General features: G+C 39.6%; 1 protein-coding gene across 3 annotated transcripts in view; it reads right to left on the minus strand.

The window, feature by feature from the left end:
* MYOM1 (myomesin 1) overlaps window positions 1–5,896 on the minus strand; it is a 78,989-nt gene extending 73,093 nt beyond the window's left edge. For all 3 annotated transcript variants that reach the window (XM_030010963.2, XM_030010961.2, XM_041122902.1), the window contains exons 1-2: window positions 5,734–5,896; window positions 1,732–2,220 (exon numbers count right to left, since the gene is read on the minus strand). In XM_030010963.2, coding sequence (XP_029866823.1) covers window positions 1,732–2,159 — 428 coding nt within the window. In that variant the 5' untranslated portion in view covers window positions 2,160–2,220; window positions 5,734–5,896. The remainder of the gene's footprint in view (window positions 1–1,731; window positions 2,221–5,733) is intronic.
* Between the last annotated feature and the right edge of the window lie 11,574 nt (window positions 5,897–17,470).

The raw sequence follows: 17,470 nt of genomic DNA on the forward strand, positions 1-17,470 counted from the left end.
AAAAAAAAAAGTTACAGGTGAGACATTCTTATCTCTGATTACCAGGATAGTATATCAATCTGTTGGCAACTTTTGTACTACAGAGTAGCTTGGATGTATCACCAAATATACTATTTTAAACCAAAAGCTATTATCTCGAACAAAACCTCAGGAAACCTGGAAATGTTTTAAGTTTTCTTCTAATTAAGCAATTCAATTTCCTTTAATATTACTTGGCTGACATTAGAGTTCTTCTTGGTAAGAATCTACAGGTTTCAGAAAAAACTCATCTGACAAACCAGAGTCGCTGAAGTGTTTATTACTGGGACTTGGAAGCAGGGTTTTTTTACAGTAATTTTTTGCAACTTCAAGTGATGTTCCCATTTCTTATGGGAACATTTTCTATGAAAAGAAGGAGGCTTTGGGTTAGGGTCAGCAACAGTGTGTAGGCACAGCTGCATCATTGCAGAAATTTGGGATATCTTCCCCTTCCCAACTCTCTCTGGAAACATAACCCTCAGTCCCAACATCTTCAGTTTGCTTCCCTTTATCAGCAGATTATAAATGAGTTTCTTGCTGCTCCACTCAGTGGTTAATTATTTGCACAAGTGAAATTGTTTCACCAGCAAAGACTGGATATTACCCAGCCCAAGACAGTCAAGTAGTCAAGTCATTCATCTGGGCTCTAACAGCCTGAGGTTCAAATTCCTGAACAGACCCTGGCAAATAAAGACTTGACCCTGAACTTCCTGAAAGCCAAGTGAAGGCTATAATTGCAAGGCATAGTTTACTGCAGTACAGGTAGTCTTTCCCTCAGTGGTTTTGGCCAAAATTCTATCTTTATCCACAATCCTTGGAGGATATTAAGTTTTCAAAATTTAAATTTTCTAATGGGCACATCTTGATCAGTTCTGCTAATAATAGCCTAAATTTTGTATTAATATAACAGTGAGCAGATGTTTTGGGCTATCATTTGTTGATCATTTCCTCTATTGCTAACAGCTGCTCTAATCTTACTTTAATACTCCCCTAATTTCTGTAAATCTGAGGTGCATACAAATAATGTGAGGCTATGATATCTAAAATATTCTGCTAATATAAGTGCTTGAGCAATATTTATTATCTAAAAAACATGGTAGCTAAGCATAGCTGCTCTTCTAGTGGAAGATGAACACTTCAGGGTATTCCTTCTTTAGAAATAGTATGCCTCAACCAATACACAGAGTGAAAATTTCAATTTCTTGAATCACTTAGCATAAAAGTGAAACCATTAGGCCAAAGAAGAATTGTTTAATGATATATGAACATGTCAGCTCAAACTTGCATGAACAGCCCTAAGTTCTTTTACTGCTCCAACCTGACCAGATAAGAGCCAGCCTCAACCCAAAAGCTATCTCAACACTGCATATTAAATTCAACTGTACTAATATGGCTAAAAAACTTGGAAGGAGAGGTTGCTCATGCCTAACCAGTTTGGAGCATGAATATGTCATCATTCAGCCACATCAGCATTGCCAGTGCTCTTCTTATGCCAGTCTAACCATCACACATGAATTAGTCCATCAAACTAAGCTGACCACAGTCCTTCCCATTGCCAAAGCCAAAGGAAAACACCAAGCCTGGAAAATACATTAACACCAAGTTAAAGAATCAATTTCTGTGGAAGAGGAGGAGAGTTTTGCCATTGATTTCAATGGGGGGTGGTTGGACATTTTTGTTTCAAAATATTATTTCAAAGACAGATTTACTTACCCAAGACTGTAGGCTGCAGATCCCAGCCTGTAGGCTGCAGCCAACTTATTGATGGATTCAGATCCATGGCTGTAGGCAGCTGAGCTCTTGCTGAGGGATTCAGAGTCAAGACTGTAGGCAGCAGATCTTTTACTTTGTGCAGCAGAATGATCATAGGCTGTAGATCCATAGCTGTAGGCTGCCGACTCAAGGTCATGGGCTGAAGAGCCATGACTATATGCTGCTGAAGAGTCAAGGCTGAAGTCTGCTGCAGATGCATGGCGATAGGCTGCAGAGCCCCTAGCATAAGCTGTAGATCCCTGAGCATAGACAGCAGATTTGCTCTTTGCTTCCTTTTGGTACTGGCTTACAGTGGACTGCAGTGCTTTATGGCGGTATGCACGGTCATAGTGCTCATGGTGTCTTTGGTAGAAAGGTAAAGACATCATGCGCGTCTTCTAATTTTGTTTTTTACTGCACGTTTCTGAATGTAAATAAATAGGACAGTGTCTGAAAAAGAACAGATCAAACATAAGGATATTGTCAAAGAAACTTCTGAGTTAGCATACAAATAATATGCAACTTCATACAAACTAACACAGAACTTAAAACTTCAAACATCAAATGCAATGAATTTAGGGTTATCTTTTTATGATGTGTTTTAGACTTTAAGATAGGTTTGTATTTAAGTTTCAAGACACTCATATGTCATTCATCATGACCAGAAAACCTTGCACTATTGTGTCCATTCATTTGTAGTTGGTCTCCTTGTTACTGCAAACTATTCAAGTTTCACGTGCTCAACTTCTCCACTCATTACTGCGAACTAATGAAATTTTATGTGCTCAGCTTCTTCAGAGATAGTGTAAATATTTTTGTTAAATTACAAAAAAGACAATAAAGTAATAAATTATTTTAAAAGGCATAAGCAATTCCAACAAGGCTATATAAGATGAAATAAAAATATATTAACATTTCATTCATTTTTGTAATCCAATTTTCAGATTGAATTTAATATTCCATTTAATATTTTAACAGTGAATTAAAAACATTAAGATTGAAAAGGATGTCACTTTTTCTGTAAACATACATTACAGTGATTATTTTGTGTGTGATACCAGAGATCCATTTAAAATGGCTTGTCATACTTTTACAGTTTAATCAGGGATACAGTCTGTATGCAATGAGTAAAACAATATCATGCTCCTCAGTCCAAATGCCCCTTTTTTTTTAACCCAGTATGTCATGTTCAAGATTGTCAAGAAACTTCCTCCAGATGATAGCCCCATCTAAGTTTTACTTTGCACAGTCATCAATAGATTGTCTTGCAGTTGCTTGTAGTAGGAAATTTGATCAGGTGAGAGGTAGTTCACCTCTCAGAATGTGATGAGGGTTGAATGCAGAAAGGATTTCCCTTGGTTTTTTTTTAAGCTGGCAATTCAGTCTTTATTTTGTTATTGTTTTATTTTGCTGTTTTTAAAACTTACTTTCTTCGTTGACATGCAGCTTGCCTCTACTAATCCCTATGATAACTTTTCTTTCTCTTATCACTGGTGATTAGGCTAGGATATGGCTAGGATTGTCCCTGAAAAGGTACATGATTATGAATAGAAATGAGCTACAGTGGAGAAATGTTTAGAAGAATTTAAAGAAGATCCAAAAACAATGGTGAGAGGTGTTATTGGGGTTTTTTTAATACCAATCATGACAATAGGAGACTTGTTCTGCTTCTGGTTTTATTCATGTTAATGAACAATGATCTGACATTTTGACATAAAATACACCTACTGAGCTGGAGTGTAATCATGATTTCATGAAAATCAAGATTTTTTTTCTCTGGTCTTTATGCTTCCTAAATTTCAGTCCTTGGCTTTTTCCTTAGTATTTGGTTCTGATAATGAGTCAACAAATTGCAAACTATTCTCTTTGGTAACTGCTCAGGTAGTCACCTTGAATTATGAAAAAAAACCCCAATGTTTCAACTTTCTTATATTTCAGGGGTCTCTCTCGAACTGCTCTTTTTGTGATAACAGAACAGATCACTTGTTTGCAGAAAGTCAACAAGTAAGAAAGTCATTCAGAAGTCTTTAAGTATGTAAAAGAAATTGCTGCTACCCTGACCACAGTGTAACTGTGACTTTGAGGAGACCAGTTTATGCGTTTACTTTATTTTTATCTGAGGAAGGGGGAGGGATGGGAGAGTGTTAGCCCATTGTTCCGTATGGCAAAAACTGAGGTTCGCTTTTAATTCCCTCATTTCTCCTGCTGGCTATTTGTTTCCTCTAAGTCTAAAGAACGCAATTATTCTGCCTAGCATCCTTGCTTCTAATACCTAACAATATTTTGTGTTGTTATTTATGTCACTTTGTTAGCTTCTGGTAGTATGTAGTTCCTCTTAATTTCCCTAGTTTCAGAAGATTCCTTCTCCATTTTTCTTCATTGCTTTCTCTCCCAGCTCTGCAGAGCTAGGTTTAGGGTTTGCAAGCCATTGTGATGCCTGCTGAGCAAAGTTAAGGCGTACAGATGAGTATTGTCTTGCACACTGAAAGGGAAAGAACGTGAGAACATCCAGTTTTCCTTCTGGAGAGTATTACAGTTGTCTCCCTTTGTCTTCACCACCTTTATTTGCAGCGTTGGCTGGCTTCATCACAGATACAACAGCCACAGTGCTAACAGCCTTTCGGTCCTGTCGCTCAGGGATTCCCACAACCTTCCATGCTTCAAAGTAAGGAATGTGATCCAAAAGTATAAAGCACTGCTTGTGTTGCCCATTAAGGAGAAGTTAAAGGAGGCATTTCATTTACAACTTATTAGAGCAAAAGAACAAGCAGCAGACTTAGTCAGCATATTTAAAATGTACAAAGGCAACCTTTTTCTTCCAAACGTAAAATGTCAGGACTTCACTGTCCTCAGGAGTAAGAGGAGTCTATGACAAGAGTAAGAACTAAGGCAGTAAGGCAGGAGCTGAATACAAAGTCAGCTCTCCTGGTTCAAATCAAAGGCAAACTCTGACTCACGTCATATAAGAGGAAACTGCTTTTATAGATATTTTATCACACTATGAGTTATGTTTTATACTTCCTCTGAAACATCAAGCATTGCTCACAGGTCAGGATCAGTTAGTTATACTAGTCTGATCAGATATAGTAGTCTGGTCCTATTGGAGTTGACAAGAAACACTGAACCTTGTAAGGATTTTGCTCCTAATTGGAGCCCTGTCTGATTATCAGATTGACTCCCATCTCTTAAGTTTTATAAAATCCATGCAACCTGCACCTACTTAGTCTGTGTCCACTAATCAGCCCCCTTTAGTGTGAGGGCAACACTCCTTCTCAAGATCTGCATAGCATTTCATAACTGCAGAGCTTTGCCTAAAAATATTAGTGGCCATAGTTAGATGAATATGCAGTTTTTGGAGCTGTATGTTAGCAGCTGTTGAGCTGAATTTTCAAAATGTCTACTGAGCAGACAGACAGTTCTGTACTTGTTCATAGGTCATAGCTACACATTAAAGAAAGTGATTTTATTGGCATTACCTCTTGCACTGTTTACCAGTCTGTGTAATTCTTTAAAGATCTACTCCATCAATCAGTGAAAATAGTGAAATAGATAAAAAACAGAAACTCTTGTAAAGAGGAAAAAAAAAAAAACATTTCCTTCAGCTCAGTCAATGGCTTTACAAATCAGAAAACATCCTATGCACTAGAAAATATTTAGATTATTTACAAATTCTCTAAGCCCAAAGGAGGTTACACAACAAATTGCTCCTGGATCTCAGTAACCCATGCTTCATTTGAGAGTACTGTGGCAATATGCAAGGATAGTTGAGTTGATAATAAGTGAACCCTTGCACTACTTTGCTTTGTTTCACAGCTGAACCCTCAGATGTCTTCAGTTCATGTCCACAAGTCCCTCAAATAACTGCTGAGCTGAGAAGAATAAAGGGAGCTACTCTCAACTCGGCATTACAGATTCAGATTAAAAATAATCAAACAAATATAATCTTCTGTCATAAACACTTACCAGGGCCCAAATGAATGGCAGTAAATGCAATAGCTCTCAAGTGGATGAATAGCAGAAAAACACAGCAATGATGAAGCCAGCAAAGAAAGAGGTAGTCAGGACGACGGGTAAGGACTGGACTTCAAGGTCCAGAACAAAAATAATGCCTGCAGTCAGTGGAATGTCAGAGCCTTAGTCCAGACCTTTTATGGCCAGGGGGGTGATAAATATAGCATCGAAGAGGGAGAGAGGCAGAGACAGATACCGATACCCTGTGCTATCTCTGTGCAAAGACACGATGACAGCAGCTTCGAACTGAGAGTTCTCCCTTTTAAGTATCTTCACTAAATTCCATATAACATCAGCATTCCAATTCAAAATGATTTCTAGGATTTTTTTCCTCAGCTAAATCAGATTTAAGAGAGAAAAAAATATTATTGTGTTATGAACCAGAAACTAGGAAAGATCAGTCCCTGTATTGACCTTTGCCATGGTACAAGAATAGGAATATTTTACGGGTTCCTTTCTTTATTTTTTAATGCCAAGCCACAGTGCATGTAATGTAGATATTTCAGCTTAATGACAGACAATCTAGAGAAGTAATTAGCAGCAAAACTCTATAAAGCCATACACTGTGTTACAATTCAATACTTCCTTTGTTCTGTTGACAAAGTGTTACTTTTTTATCGTCTTATTTAAGATAAAATACTAAATCAAGTACATGACCTCATGAGGCATTTAAGTAGATATAAATAACGCAGCTTTATGACCCAACTTCTTGTTTCTAAATTAAACAGTATTACCTCTAGGGATAATAAAATGGGCTTGTCTTCTTTCATTTTGATCACAGCATTTTGGCACAGAAATGTACAATCCGTGTGTCTGAATATTACATCAGAACAATTTCCATCATCTGAGGTCTAGTATGTGGAACACACTGTGATGTCATTGTAAATACAGATTTTTGCTCTGCACTGTACGTTTGACTTTCAATACAAGTGATTAGTCCACTTTGTGCATTTGCACTGACAGAAAGATTAATCCTCTCAGTTCTGCTATAGCCACTTTGCACCACACTCACCACGCAACACAACTGAGAACTTTCCAGATCCTCCTCCTCTGCTGAGGCGTTTCCCCTTGAGGGTTGAACCCCCAGCAGAAGGCCTGGATGAGGCCAGCGGGTCCCAGGCTTTTCTGTACAATGGTTCATCTGTACCCTCTTCTTCACCTCACTGCCTTGACTCCACCTGAAATCTCTTTATTCTCCCCACTAGCTACTTGTTCCCTGGGGAGCCGCTACCTCCTGCCTGATGCTACACCATGGAGTAAGTTCACATGCCCCTTCATCTCCCACATCAGGAGCTGCTCAGCTACATTAACCATATGGGCTTTTGGTCTTTGCTCCTGAGCACAGAAAGTATGGCCAGCAGAAAGTTGTACAGTCACAGAAACTGTATCTTGGCTCAGGAAACTGGCCAAACCTGCAACAGGCAGAATGAAAAATGGGAACCCCTATATAACCTTTTCTTCCCCTCAGAATTCTGTGCAAATGGCAGCACCACTGAGCTATAGAATCTGTAATAATGTACATTCTTAATTAGAGAAGGTCGGGGCCTCAGTGGATGGACTCCTGGATTCTATTACAGACTCCTGATCCACTCCTTCACCATGGGTTATTTGCACTGACATCTTAAAAGACTTAATGACATACAAATTACTTTTTAAAAATTCAGAGAGCTGTAGAGAAATGAAAACAATTAAACATCTCATTTCTCTGCTCTCATTGAAATACAATTTGTATAGATCACAGGTGGGATATAAAAATCTAAACATTTTCAGTGTTTTTCCAGGTATAATGGCACTACCAAGTCCAATACAGTTTTCAAATTCTGTGCTGCCTCTGTTTATTCTGTAAATAAAATGAAGATAGAGTGTGGCAGGAAAATCTTTTGAGTTCTTTCATTATTTTGGCACTTAAATTTACACACTTTTATCTGGCTTTAAAGTGAGATAATATCCACAGCTAATCTTAAACCACTTAACTCTTATTTGAATATTAAAGTGCATGTTTCAAACCACTTGGAGCTCTGTAAGTCTCAGAATCCCTGCAGCATTGTGTATCCACATGTATTTAGTCACATTGGTCCCGGGAGAGAGACTCTTTGGAAATGTTAGTTCTGTCTTCTGCTAATTAGAATTACATAGTGCCAGAGATCCATTTGTTTTTCTGAATGGGAAAGCTGGAAGATTAATTTAGAACCCGACACAGTGGAAAAAATAGCTTTCTAGACTGTTTATCCATTGAAATTTTGAGAGCTACAGGATCCTGTATATGTGGGTATTAGCCAAATTCCACAGCAGCCAAGTTCATCCCTTTCACTAGAGTTGAGTCCAAAATAAAACTAGCAAAACATCTTTTGCAGGACAGAGTTTTTGAGTATGTGTGTTGTCTTCTGGAATTTATTTTCAAACTTGGGTCCAATTTTCTGAATGGATTCCCAAAAAAGACATTTTTCTCCAGAAAAAAAATCACTTTGGGAAGATGTCCTATTCTCCATTATACCCTAGCTAGCCATCTTCATAACCCATTGTCATGGTTTAACCCCAGCCAGCAACTAAGCACCACGCAGCCGCTCACTCACTCCCCCCCCACCCAGCGGGATGGGGGAGAAAAATCAGGAAAAAGAAGCAAAACCCACGGGTTGAGATAAGAACAGTTTAATAGAACAGAAAAGAAGAAACTAATGATGATAATGATAACACTAATAAAATGACAACAGCAATAATGAAAGGATTGGAATGTACAAATGATGCGCAGTGTAATTGCTCACCACCCGCCGACCGGCACCCAGCTAGTCCCCCAGCGGCGATTCCCCGCCCCCACTTCCCAGTTCCTATACTAGATGGGACGTCACATGGTATGGAATACCCTGTTGGCCAGTTTGGGTCAGGTGCCCTGGCTGTGTCCTGTGCCAACTTCTTGTGCCCCTCCAGCTTTCTCGCTGGCTGGGCATGAGAAGCTGAAAAATCCTTGACATTAGTCTAAACACTACTTAGCAACAGCTGAAAACATCAGTGTTACCAACATTCTTCACATACTGAACTCAAAACATAGCACCGTACCAGCTACTAGGAAGACAGTTAACTCTATCCCAGCTGAAACTAGGACACCCATTGAAGACAAGGGAGATCTGTGTTCCCTTACCTTCGCCCATAAGAAGGTCTTACTCTCCAGGTAAGGTCAATCTCTGTTTCTGTTTATTCTACGCATCAATCTCAGTTCATGTATTTCACATGGAGTCAGACTTGTAACAGAAGGGACTAGGAGCAGCCTGCTGCAGCTTGAGAGTCTGGCCTCACACCTGGAAGACCAAGTGCAAGACCACTTTCTTCTTGATATGGATAGAAATTACATTCAAAGTTCCCTGTAGCTCTGATAAGGGAGTTTCTCCTCACTGATGTGGAGGCTGGGTTGGATAATTATTATCCCAGTAAGAAAGGCGCTCAGACTCTGCAAGGTAGTAGTCAAAATGTAATGTATTAGTGCTAACACTATAAGAAGAAAATAGTATAGATAATCTTACATCCCCTTATATGCTGGGAACCCCAAGCAGTGTAGCATCAAACAGGACTCCAACCCATATGCAGCACACCATGCAGACCCTGTCAGGAGAAGAGGATCCCCTGTTTCAGTCATTTGAGCTATTACAGGATTTTCTTACAAGAAAACAACTTTATTTATCATTTCTACTGTCAAACAGAAAGGATGTTCACAAGAGAACTTCTCGCTGTGCTTTGGATACAGGCAAGGCCATGCAGGTGCTGTAATTGCTGGTAATGAGTGGGAGCTGCCTGCAGGCTCCTCTGTGCAATTAGCTGGCAAAGTTAAACCTGCAGCAGAGGGATGTGTGCAGCACAGCACAGCCTGAAGGCCACACCACACCTGCAGCACAGCCTGGCACAGCACAGCACAGCACAGCACAGCACAGGCCTTAGTGTGCTCAGGTTAACTGCTGTGTGGATCACTGACTCCTCCACATACAGAGGTCTCTGGTCAGGATGACGTCACGGCTCTGCCTCTGGTCCCAGCTTCCTCACTGCCAACGCATGCATGGGAGACACCAGTCTGCTCTCCTTCCTTCTGCCTGTTGACAGGCAGTGATGGAAAATCATTTTTTCATAAATTTAGCAAAGCCCACCTCTACCTGGTCCTGCCTGAAGTTATCTTTCTGCACCATGGGTGGCCTGAACCATACACAGTACTCCAGAGGAAGTTTCATTAGAGACCATTACCCTCATACTGTGACACATTTCTGTCTCTGCTGAAAAAAAAACTCAACCAATTAACTTTAGAATTGCATTGGCCTTTTTCACACATACATTACACTGGCAGCTTACAGTCATTGTGGCTAACTAATGTCTTCAGGTCTCTTTAGTCCTCTGTCATTTCCAGCTGAGGCAACCTAGTGACATCTTAGATCTTATGACCTTACACTTCGTACTACTGAATTTCATCTCTATTAGTCTAAGCCTTACTCCTATATAATACTCTAATCTTTCTTTGAAGGGCAGATGCCCCTCAATGTTATGTAGTCAGCAAATTACATTAGCACCTTCCTATTTTTTGATAAAACCACCAGAAAAAACATTAAATATTGCTCCCAAGACTGTTCCTTTGTTACTGAAATCTCTCCCCCAGTTCTTCCTTCTCAACAAAACCTGGTATTGCTTGTCTAGCCATTGGGCTAGTGTGGGGCTTGGCTGCTGTACACCTCTTGTGTAAATTCTCCATTTTAACTAACAGTTTTCCAGGTGGTAGGATAACAAATCCAGATGGACACAATCAGTTACATTTCTATTGCCTGGAAAATTATTTATCATGTTATTAAAAAAAAAAAAAGACTTGATCTGTTCTTCCTGATTTTGTTCTTCTTGCTGTAGATGGATTACATGATTTATTCTTACTGAGCATATTCCATCCAGATTTCCATTTCCCTCCAAATCTTTGATAACTTTTTCTTCAAAAATAGTTTTAAAGCAAAATTTTTCCAAAAGCCTTTCAAGATATTGACTGTTAGTGCCTAGATCAATTTTCCATTGTACAGAAATATTTGCCTTACCATTATTAGTAACATCTATTCTACCGTGTCTCTCTGGAACTGGAAGTGTCCCATAACAAGTTCATTGCTGGCAGCATTTATTTTCCTTTATAACATTTTAAAGGTTTCTGTTCATATTAAAACTTCACCCTGAGAGCCTATAGCAGACTCCTAGAGCTATTCCAACAGAAAATTCTTATCATTTCTTTAAGTGGCTTTGGCACTTACATGGTTTTTCAATCCATAGTATCTCCTGTCATTTTAAATTACATATCAAAACAGATGGTTGTCCCATACTCTATCAGTCAATCTTTCCTAAACACCACAGATCCTTCAATACTTTTATTCCAATAACAATGGATAGTTTATGTTACCCTCACTCTATTTAGTTTTACATCTTGGAAAGACTGCCCAAAACACCCTGAAGCATGACTGCTGAAGGACCAGAGAGTTGCTCCAACCACAGATAACCCAAAGCCAGAAAACCTGACTGAGGTATAATATTTGAGCTCTTGCCACTTGGTTACGCAGCTTTTAGAAGCAGATAATATACTTCAAAACATGAGTTAAGTAGTTTGGCCAGGATATTAGCCAAACAAAGGTGCCCAATGCCCAGGGCTGGGGCTGCCCAATGCCCCGGGCTGGGGCTGCCCAATGCCCCGGGCTGGGGCTGCCCTGGTGCCCTCGACTGCCCTGATCCTGGCTGGGGCGGTGGGACAGGCTCTGACTGCCAGGACCTGCCCTGATGGACACCATGGGCAGCCCCCACAGCCCCCAGGGAGCCCGGACCCTTAAACAGTGACTTTGTATTGATTGTCTTCCCCTTTCCTGTTATTAAAAGTCTGTTTAACTGCATTATTACAAAGAAAACAAACTGTAGAATTCATCTCACTCAGATTTAAGCCACTGTTGCAATAACATGAAGCAATTGCCTCAGGTATTACAATAATCATTACCACAATCATTCGGGCATAGCTAACACAAATTTACCACCCAGTACACAATAGCAACTTTCATTTTCCTTGTCCTCACATCGACTGATGAAACACTTTTGAATCAATCAAATGTTTCCATTAAAGGAAAGGATAGTGGCAATGTCTTAACAGAAAAAAAAAAAAAAAAGGTTTTAGTTGTCACACTTGGAAACTATTTCCAATATAATAATTAAGCTGAACAAAGTTTCAAGGAAAATTTACATCAGAAATTTACAAATTGATTGTTTTATTCAATGCTCCCTGCAGGACAGAGCCATCAAATTTAAAACATCAATTATGAATGAAAAACTCTTCCAGAAGTTGGGGATGTAACGCAAAAAGACCTGGTGAAGACAAAGAGGGGAAAATAGACTGGAGCTTAGTATTTGAAGAAGAGAAGGAAATACACTGAAGAAAAGAAGGAACTGAGATTAGAAGGATCCAAACCCACCAGGACTTTTTATAAATATTTAGACAGTTAATCAAATGATTTGAATAGTTTTTTCCAGTCACTTAAAACATCTGCTATAGCTGGTGGCTTGAGGCTGGAGTGCAGTCATATTCCACATGGGCAACAGTGTATTTAACTTTGAAATGGATCAACTCTGAATTGCTTCAAAGACTGGAGAACGTATGAATTTGCAGGGCAAGACCAGTCCAGTTTCCTGACGGATGGTGGTCAGTACTAGATGGTTCAGGAAAAGATGCAAGAAATCACACAGTGGACAGGTTTGCAATATCCTTTCCAAGGGGATGTTTCACCTTAACATTTGTTGTTTTATCAGTTATTTTATGACCTTATAACTCATGTGACGTATAGGAGAAGTTGTGGTGGCTTAACAAAGTCCTTTATTAAAAAATACAAGGTTTGGAATAGCTGTTTATAGTAAAACTTCAGAATTCAGTATAATGCTAGTCCTGCAGATGAGAGCTCAACCTCTACTGACTCTCTGAAAATCAATTTGGATTTGGTTACTTTATAAGCTGTTGAAAGTTACTAGTTCCCACCTGTCTTTTTCTTGCTGTAGCTTGTTTCTGGCTTTCTACCAGAAGCTGTCAACGTCCTATTAGCATGTACATGCCTCTTTCTCTGAAATCTCCTTCAGCAGGACACACCAGCAAGGTGGCAGCAGTCTTCCCCCACAGCAGCTGGAAAGGAGCAGAGGACCACTGCCTCGTTTCTAATGACTGGGATTCTCAACTCAGCACCTTTATACCCAAAGCAAGCCTCGTAACTCACTGTAAGGTTAAACAACAGCAGTAGCAAAATACCAATCCTAATCTAGCAAACCCATCTCCTCCAAGTCATTTAGCCACAGTAAATTTCAGAAGTGCTCCTCCAAAATACTGTGTATGGCAGCAGAGAAAAAGAATTACTTCTGGATGTGTCATTTACACCTCTTTTCAGTATTCCCACCATGTAAGCTGCAGTGATGTTGAGTGGGAGACATACGCCATATGGGCAACAGATGTGCCCACACCCCACTGGCTGCCATGGCTCCTGAGGAAAAGGGACTGCAGGTTCACTGCCAGAGAAAGGGATCTCTGTGACTGCAGGTGTGGGAACTAAGAGGAGGTACCAAAAGCAACTTACAGGGTGGGGGAGGGCCAAGCAGGGGGTGAGATTCAGCTATTAAAATATCCTCCTCTGCCTACACAAGCAGCTGGCTTAGAAAGCAGAACTTCTTTTTTTCCTGGTAACAGCTGTCACAGCATATAGGTTTATCCATGCTAGATGTAACTAACTAAATCCAGCATCAGTCATGGTGTAGCTCTGGCAACACGGAGCTCAGCATAGGACCTTTTCACCTGCTATTTACTGAGCTAATCAGTTTAGGATGTTTTTCAGTCAGCTGTGATGTTGGCACTGCTGCAGGTATACAGCTAGCCCAAATGAACTAGTTAGTTTAAAGCGCTCTCAGATATATCTCTAGATGATGGCTGTGTGGACATATCATTAACTATTCTTTCAGCACAAGAGCTTGAGGTCATCAAGGCTCTGTTAAAACCCAGGTGATGTTATACAATGAGACATATCACAACTATGCATAATGAAAAAGCCCTGCCTTCTAATGAAAACAACAAAAAAGAAAATTACTTACCTAGCCCATAGAGTGCTATTAAGTCAAAGCTGTAAGTAAGCCTTTATTCTGTCCCTGTGTCTGATTACATGTTTGTACTCAGTACACAGCATGTCCACATTACTTGGATGTGGATGCGCATTGATCACCTCCTCCCTTGCTCTTATTCTTGTGCTATTCTTAAAGGCCCTACCCTTCTTTACTTTTCACGTACAAATTTTCCCTTCAAAGCACCATTCTGCATGCTGATGTTGCTTGTCACAATTTGAGACAAAATAATAAACCATGATATTTGGCATGTCTTTTTTGGTCTTAGAAATATATATATAAAGTTACCATTCTAGCATGCTGTCATGCTCCCAGGAGCTCAATTTCTGAGACCTTAAATAAGGTCTTAAAAGGCTGAGATATGATGTAACATGGCAGAAACAAGTGACATATGGACCATTTTTGTCATGCAAAGCACAGGCTGTAGCAGTGTTGAGTGTACAGCTTGGCCCATTCTGTGTACTCAGCTTCTCATCTACAGTATTTTTCATTTAGTGCTTCGGTCATTTTAAATGGATGTTGAAAACAAATCATTGTCCAATTGAGCTAAAAATCTTTCTATTAAAAACCTTTGTACTGTTTCACACGAGCTACTTTGAACCTCTTCCACGCTTTGTCACTGCTCAATCTCTGTGTGGAAACTGCACGAAGATTTTATATGTGCTTGTAAATTTGACAGGCACATGTAATACAAATTTATTCAGAATATGCAAATTGATAGGGGGAAACATTCTCTCGCTGCCTTTTTTTCCTGAGTCTGATGATGATTACTGTTGCTTTGCATAAATCACAGCAGAGCTGTGGGAGCTGGAGAGATACAAGATGCAAGCTTCCCATGTGAAGTCATTTGTCAAAAATCTTCCACATGCTAATGTTCTTTCAAAAGAATCACCATTTTAGAATTAAGATATTGTATCTCATATCTCCCAGGTGGGTTTATATTTTAAATATGACTTCATTTTACTTTTATTTATAAGCCTGGATTTTTCATCAGTTCTTATTTTCTTGTGTCAAAACTTTTCCATGTAGTATGTGTCATGGCCATCTCAGCCAAACTGGAATTCCCTATATGTTTTAAATTGGACCTCTTTCCATTTGAAAGAACAGTTGGGGTTTTTTTTATCCATGTTATGAATTTTTAAATAAAAAATTCTGAATGTTGGCCCACAAAGAATTATTGTCTTACTATATTGGAAAACAGGCAGGAAGACTGCAAATATAAATTAAATTTATTTTAAATCATTTTTATTTTAAATAGTCCTTTCTTCAAAACCTTCAAAGATCAGTCTAGCAGACAAAGAAAATCATTTCATGGGAATCTTAATGGAAATCCAGCTGCAATATAATGGTTTGCAAAAGGAAAAAATTATTTTCTCCATGCCTGTGGGTCCTGTTCTTGCAGCCACTGGCTTTTCTGGAGAAACCCTACTGGAGGATCTCACAGATGAGTAACTGTCAAGCGTTACTAATAGGCTGAGACAGAAACATTCTCAGCACCAGATAAAAAATGAACTTTGAGTATGTGATTAACTTCCCGTTCTTTTCAGGTTTCCAAGAAAAAAAACTCACCCAATGCCTGCGGCAAAACACCCCCATTTTGCTGGCCAGCTTGGTAATTTGGTACTTCTCCCCTTACCGAACCATAGGAATCTGGGAAATTTTCCCAGTTTGTAACCATCACCACTGCATGCTACCCACGGCATAAGAATCAGAAGACTTTGGTTCATATTTCTTCTCTTTTATAGAACTTTTGTCTTGTTATTCTGTGTTCTTCCTTTACTTTTTTCTCTTTTTCCTCTCTTTCCCATGAGTGTTTTGCTCTTCACAGGATCTTAGTATTGCTTGACTGCACAAAACACTGATTTCTAAATTTTCCTTACACCACGGGGAATTACTATTTAAAACAATGCACCCCTAGCAGAATTTCTAAATCCAGCTCTACTTCAGTTGTGGTTTACAGTCACACTTCTCCCTAATGAGTCAAATTGCGTGCAGCACTGTAAGACCAGCCTTTTAAGCTACTCTGATTGGTCTGCATGTCTGAAGTAAAATAGAAGACTGGTTATTACTTTTGTTGGATTGTGTTTACGCACCTGGAACAATATTCAGTTGCCAAGAAAGTCATTACTGATTTTAAGCAGAGAAAATCTTGGAAAAAATTAAGCCTATGTGTAAGTGAAGATTTTCAGAAATTGGTCATATATTTTCATAAGATAGGATTGCTGGTGCTAGACAGAGGACAAGTGTCCCATCATTTTACTGTAATCTCTCTATTTGCCATTATTTCTGTCTAGCCTTATGTCTGTAGAAATTTGCATACTGTTTTCCATCTCAGGGTACCATACTGCTAGTCCAGCTAATAATTTCTAGTAATTAGTTTACTATCAACATACAGTAAAGTGCATACGAAAGGCAATTTGGATCTACAATGAGAATCACACAATCACAAAATAATTCAGGTTGGAAGGGACCTGGGTGGTATCTTGTTGAACCTCCAGCCCAAAGCAGGGTCAGCTGTGAGACTCAGATGTGAGATTGTCCACAGCTTTGTTGAGTTGGGTCTTGAAAACCTCCAGTGATGGATACTACACAACCTCCCTGAGCAACCTGTCCTAGCCCTTGACTATTCTAACAGCTGAGAGACAGGAGCATCATCCATAGATCCTCACAAACTTGGGGTTTCTCCTCCAGAATCATAGCTTGATTCTTTGTTCGCATTTTTAAAAAACTGTGATACGTTTCTGGCTCCACAGTCTGGTATTTGAACTCCTCCAGAAAACACCAATGCACACAGGTTGCCAGTACTCTGAAAGTTGCAGAACAATAACAGACTGTTTGGAGATATGATGACACATTTGTTTTTAAAATCCCCGCAGTTTAAACAGTTCTGTATTTTACTATTCTTGTTACTGTTTCAGATCCATTAGCACTAAAGTCAGCCCCAGAACCAGTAGTTTATCAATGGCACAAAGCAAAGCAATTTTGCTCCATTGCACAAGTTTCCAGTGTCTAACTGTGGTTGCAAAGCTTTTCTTCAGCCAAAGGTCTGGCTTTTGGCAGTGACAGGCTCTAAAGAAGATTTAAAGGGTATTTTTACATTGCAACCTACTTGCCCAATTTTCCATCTCCCATCCTATGTCCCCATCTCACGCTTTCCAAACTTTGCCTTATCCTGGAAAATCAGTGGCAGAGCTCAAGTCATTGGGCTGGGAGCATTTGAAGAGATGCAGGTGGTGAAAGCCTCTCAGGAGAACAGGTTTCCCTACAGTCAGCTGGGTGCTATCACCAGAGGGGAAGTTTTTCCTAAGGCGGCAAACCTTGACATCTGGATGATCTCTGGACATAGCTGGAGGAAGGATTAGTGCTGCATCACTGCTAGATTGTCACCAGGGCTCACAGAGTTACAAACATTTAATATGAGCAAGTATATGATGTCCAGAAACATGGTTAGGTCTTCAGCTGCATGTCCCTATGAAGGATGTGGACCTGAGAAGAAGGAAATAATCTTTCCATAGGTTTCTGAAAGAGCTGTATACTAATCTACAGAAGCTGAAGT

The sequence above is a fragment of the Aquila chrysaetos genome, chromosome 4 (genome assembly GCF_900496995.4).
Source record: "Aquila chrysaetos chrysaetos chromosome 4, bAquChr1.4, whole genome shotgun sequence".
In the NCBI taxonomy this organism is placed as follows: domain Eukaryota; kingdom Metazoa; phylum Chordata; class Aves; order Accipitriformes; family Accipitridae; genus Aquila; species Aquila chrysaetos.